General features: G+C 32.7%; 1 protein-coding gene across 3 annotated transcripts in view; it reads right to left on the bottom strand.

Annotated features, from left to right (window-relative positions):
- Positions 1–3317: 3317 nt before the first annotated feature.
- LOC139514151 (CLK4-associating serine/arginine rich protein-like) overlaps positions 3318–6000 on the bottom strand; it is a 39365-nt gene continuing 36682 nt past the window's right edge. For all 3 annotated transcript variants that reach the window (XR_011662572.1, XM_071302933.1, XM_071302934.1), the window contains exons 16-19: positions 5526–5586; positions 5018–5076; positions 4549–4715; positions 3318–3593 (exon numbers count right to left, since the gene is read on the bottom strand). Coding sequence is in view for 2 of the 3 variants with exons in the window: in XM_071302933.1 (XP_071159034.1) it covers positions 3536–3593; positions 4549–4715; positions 5018–5076; positions 5526–5586 (345 nt within the window). In the remaining variant the exon portion in view is untranslated. The remainder of the gene's footprint in view (positions 3594–4548; positions 4716–5017; positions 5077–5525; positions 5587–6000) is intronic.

The raw sequence follows: 6000 nt of genomic DNA, 5'->3' as shown, positions 1-6000 counted from the left end.
TCAATTTTTCCCCTTAAGGAGTGATTGTTTTTATAGTAAATTTTAAACAATTTTCGTAAATTATATAAATTTTTGTAAACTTTAACAAAATGTTTTCCTTTAATACTTTTGAGCTAAGTTCATTATAGACAGAGAAAATTGTAAACAACAAGAATGTTCAGTAAAGTGAGATTGACAAACACATCATCATCAACAAAACACAATGTTATCATGAATTGTATTGTTATCTATAATTTGTGTCCTTTGTTTTATTTCTTGCTTGCACAAAGACCAAGGTGAGCCTCTAGTTTAGATTTTGTATTGGTGATTCCTTTAGCAGTGTATTTTCTGTCTACTATATTTTCGTAGATAGTTAAACACTTTTAAAACTCGTCATTTACATGCAACAACTCCTTATAAGAAGTCATCTGATTTTTTTCGTTAAATATAAAGTGGATTGATTCAAAAATTTAGACTGAATTTTTGTTGAATATATATTTTTTGTATAAGTTATTTTTCAGATATAAAAAAAATACTTTCATTTTTCCCCAGCAGTGTTGTTGGTTTACTGGTTTGGACAATAAAAAAAACACAAACTTCTTCCTAGACAGAAGGATCAATCACCCAAAAATAGTGGAAATAGGTTGAATAGTCTTAGAGAAAGATTTTTTTAAATTTAACTGAAGATGAAAGAGGACATACAGCAGTTGGATTGCATGCCCTGCATTGGCAATAGTTCCAGAAATCTAGTGTCATTAGAACATAAAATAATGTACACACACCTGCAAACCCTAATAATATATATAAAGAAAGGTGGAAAAGGCCATTTTTTGGCCATTTGAATTCGGAAAACTACCATTTAGAGGTTCCTAAAATATTAGTCTGTCAGAGCTAGAATTAATTGTTTTGTATCTTTATTGTCTTACATATTTGCTTAAAGGCTTTAAATTTCCTTGCAGAATCAGCAGAAAAGAAATTAAAATTGACAATACTAAAGAATCATGGTCAGATGGTATATTAAAAACTAAGTCATGTTCAATTTGGGATATGTATCAAATAGCAACCACCATCAGATAATAAGACAGCATACATTGGCGTATCCAGAGGGGGGGGGGGGGGTTGTTGTTCCGGGGGTTGGAACCCCCCTTTTTTTTTGACGATCAACACATTTGAATGGGAGCATATAGTTGGAATCTCCCCCCTTTACTCTGGGTTGGGAACCCCCCCCCCCCCTCCTTTTTAAAATGGCTGGATCCGAAACTGGCATGCTGTAATCAGCAGGTTAATTGTTTGTGCTAACTTCCAATAAATGTTGGTGAATAGCTATTCAATAAATGTTGGTGAATAGCTATTCAATAAAGTCATATTAATTGTTTTGATATCTGATATCTATTTGGTTTCCCTGTATTTATTTTAAACAGACATCATTAATTGATTGATGGTTGGTAGTTACTGCCACTTTCAGCACTCTTGGCTGATCTTGGCTATAGCATGGACTCGCCATGGAGGCCTGTTTTTATTGGTGGATGAAGCCAATCTGCTTAGGACCTTTGGTAGGAAAACTAGCAATCATAATCAATTAAAATTGGAGTTGAAAGCACCTACCACAGACTGCATGGGAACTCAAAACCTCAGTGTTGCCAGTTCAGTTATTGCTGTAAATAAGCTACCAAGACCCCACAGTCAGGAAAGCCACATGACACAGTTTAGGCATGCTGACGACTCATTATTGTATACAGCTAATTAATCAATAGGCTACTGTCCTTACATAAAGCCCTGTTGATACCCAGCTTATCATTTTTGTCGAGCCTTCGACTTTAGTCGAAAAAGCGAGACTAAGCGATCCTACATTCCGTCGGCGTCGGCGTCGTCGTCGTCGGCGGCGTCCACAAATATTCACTCTGTGGTTAAAGTTTTTGAAATTTTAATAACTTTCTTAAACTATACTGAATTTCTACCAAACTTGGACAGAAGCTTGTTTATGATCATAAGAAAGTATCTAGAAGTAAATTTTGTAAAAATAAAATTCCATTTTTTCCGTATTTTACTTATAAATGGACTTTGTTTTTCTGCGAGGAAACATTACATTCACTCTGTGGTTAAAGTTTTAAAAATTTTAATAACTTTCATAAACTATCCTTGATTTGTACCAAACTTGGACAGAAGCTTGTTTATAATCATAAGATAGTATCAAGAAGAAAATTTTGTAAAAATAAATTTCCACTTTTCCGTATTTTACTTATAAATGGACTTAGTTTTTTTTGCCAGAAACAAAACATTCACTCTGTGGTTTAAGTTTTTAAAATTTTTATAATGTTCTTAAACTATCCTGGATTTCTACCAAACTTAGACAGAAGCTTGTTTCTGATCATAAGATATTATTCAGAAGTAAATTTTGTAAAAAAAAAATTCACTTTTTCCGTATTTTACTTATCAATGGACTTAGTTTTTCTTCCAGTTAACATTACATACAGTCTGCAGTTAAAGTTTATACAACATTTATTAGATTCATAAACTATCCTGGATTTTTTACCAAACTTGGAAGCTTCTTTCAATCAAAAGACAGTATCGAGAGGGAAATTTTTATTGATGTTTTTCCTCATTTTGTTGAGTCTGCGATTAACAGCAAAAGTAGGCGAGACACTGGGTTCCGCGGAACCCTTACAAATTTTTAAAGGTAACAAGACTTGAATGTATTGTTGATCTTGGCATTCTAAGTGCAGGAAAACAGGATGAAGGTGTCTGACAGATAAAAAAAAAAAGGACAGGCACATTACAGATCATGATTACAAAGCTGTTGACCAAATATGAATGCATTCTGTTGATTTAAATCTGAGAATAAGTTCATTCAACATGAAAATTTGAAAGATTGGCAAAAGTGTGACCAAAATATTTGTTGGACGAACAGGATGATTGAAATATAGTCTCCACTTCATCATATTTACCAACAATTTCCAGATAGCCTAGGTACTGCCCTTTAAATACATTTGTACAGACGAACTGATATGAAAGATTGGCGTATGCAAGAGCTTATAAGATCAAATAATAGGGCCTGGATGATCTTTATAGAGCAGAGAGAATAATAGGCAAAAAAAGTAACAATGAAAAATGCTCTCAAAATTGAACTAAACAGAAATGGGGGACTCCCTACTAAACATAAATGGGGGACACCCTACTAAACATAAATGGGGGACTCCCTACTAAACAGAAATGGGGACTTCCTACTAAACAGAAATGGGGGACTCCCTACTAAACAGAAATTGGGATTCCCTACTAAACAGAAATGGGGACTCCCTATCTAGACCCTCCTATAGGAATTGATAACAATAAAAACTTGACAGATTGTAACAAGTTCATTTTAATGTCATAACAATGGAAAACAAACATGGTCAAAATAGGTTATACATTATTGTCAGATATTTTGGCTAAATCTGGTGGTTTTTACAATGAACACTCATACCATGATCAATGACATTTCTACATTTAATTCATAAATATTTACTTTATTATCAATTTAAAAATGAATATCATTTTGTCTAATAAATTAAATAAAGATTTATCTGTGATCTGTAAATCGACTTGTTCTTTCTCTTGACCTTGACCTAGATTGCGACCTACAAAAAAACATCACTCAGTTAGAATTTACAGACTTTATTCAGAATCTTTTGAAACAAATATATATCTTTGATACAGTATAATAGGTTTTATTATTTGTACTTGTGTTTTTGTTAATTATTATACCATTATTTTAGACTGAGTCTTTTTCTGATACCTATTTTTATTGTAAATTCTGTATGTACCTTTTGTTAGTCCACAGATTAAGGTGGGTTGAGATCTCTAACACTTGTCTGATTTCACCACATAGTCCTTCGTCTATTTCAAATCAGGATGTTTATCAGTAGTTGTATTATGTCATTTTCAAAATGTTTGGTGTTGTAATTTTTTACCTCTACCTCCTCTTTGAAAAACATTAAACTTGTGATTGTACACTATTTTTTCCACATCTTTGTACCAGATCCAGCTGGCCATGGTACACTTTCGGTACTCTTACTTTGACCTCTTTAAATTTGACTCAAATTTCCCTCCTCTTATGAACAGATCAGGCTGACGATGGTACACTATCAGGACTTACTTTGACCTCATTATATATGACTCATCTTTTCCTCCTCTTTGGACCATATCCAGCAGGCAATGGTACACTATTAATCTCTTACTTTGACCTCTATACATATGACTCACCTTTTCCTCCTCTTTGGACCAGATCCATCTGGCAATGATACACTATTTTGACTCTTACATGAACCTCTATACATATGACTCACCTTTTCATCCTCTTTGGAACATATCCAGCTTTGATAGTACACTATTATGACTCTTACTTTGACCTCTATACATATGACTCACCTTTTCCTCCTTTTTGGACCAGATCCAGCTGACAGAATACACTATCAGGAATCTACTTTGACCTCTAAACATATGACTCAGCTGTTTCTCCTCTTTGGACCAGATACAGCTGGCAATGATACACTATCAGAACTCTAGCTTTGACCTCTATATATAACGACTCACCTTTTCCTCCTCTTTGGACCAGATCCAGCTGGCGATGATACACTATCAGGACTCCTGCTTCGACTTCGACTGTCATCACTGCTACTATCTCCTCTATCTCTATGTCTTTTCTCTCTTTCTCTCCGTCTCATCTCAAGAGCTCTAATTCTAAGTTCTTCCTCTCTGTCCTAACGGTTATATAAATATAATTTATAAATTAGACTTAAACATTACTAACTCCTGGTTGAAGTTTAACTAAATAATTCCATTATAAATGAAGATATAGTTCAATTAATCTATAAACATGATAAATTGATGCCAAAATCTACTTATTATATAAATTTAGGGGAAACAAACAAGATGTTTAAGACTTTAAAAATCAACTTAATTTATCATACTGCTGGAAATTATTCTGAGTTCGACTCAAAGGGTAACTTATTAAACCCTCTTAAATAATATTTGATCCTCATCTCAACTATGAACAACTTACAAGTCTTTCTTGTTCAGATTTTATGGTTCTTTCCACTTCAGCCTTTTTGTCTGCTTTGACTGAGAAAAAAAAAACAATCATTGAATATTGCATATATATGTAATACAATATTTCCACTAAAGGCTTTTACATTTTACACATTTATAGGACAAGCATTTGGTTAATATGTGTTCTTGACTGCCCCTTTAATAATAAATTTGGTCAGAATACAGATCAATGCAGATATGGTTAAAACTGCAAGTCCAATCCACTAACTGATCATGAGGTGTCAAGATTTTCATTTCTCTAAAAGCAAGAATTTAATATAAATTTCCAATGTCCTACTTAAAGGGTCACAAATTCTACAGTACCGGTAATTCCTACACTGGAACAAAACTAAAACGCATGCTTAAATTTGTAATGTCTTACAATTTTACTATAAAAACAAAATATTTATCTAATATTATTTCAATTTTTGTTTTGGTCCAAGGACCAAACTTTTTAGACTTAAGTGTCCTTCATTACTTACAAGATCTGTTGAGAGCAGCCTGCATCTTCCTTTTCAATTTCTCTTGTGGTGTTATTTTTGCCTACAAATTCACATTTAAATTGAAATATTTTACACATAATATATATATATATATCTTACCCACTTCAGAACTAAAGATAAATATCTTCATGATGTGAAAATATAAATCTATGCTGTATCTTTTGAATTCATGTCTGGTTTCTATGCTTTATTGTAAAATAATGTTCATGCATCCTAAATATCTTGACAAAAACTCATCTTTGAATATGTTTTTGGGTTGTATTTACCGTATGGATTGTGTTTTTTATATTCCTCATTATGCTCTGGTGGATAGTGCAAATTATCTCATTGGCAATCATTACACATCTCCAAATCTTTATATTAGTCTTTTCTTATTTAATAAGTTCTAAAGGTTTTCACACATCCAGCACTTTAACCTAATAACTAATTCTAATAAAGCAATACCATTTAAAAA

This window comes from Mytilus edulis, chromosome 3 (assembly GCF_963676685.1).
Source record: "Mytilus edulis chromosome 3, xbMytEdul2.2, whole genome shotgun sequence".
Lineage (NCBI taxonomy): Eukaryota > Metazoa > Mollusca > Bivalvia > Mytilida > Mytilidae > Mytilus > Mytilus edulis.
This window is presented reverse-complemented; position numbering and strand designations above follow the sequence as displayed.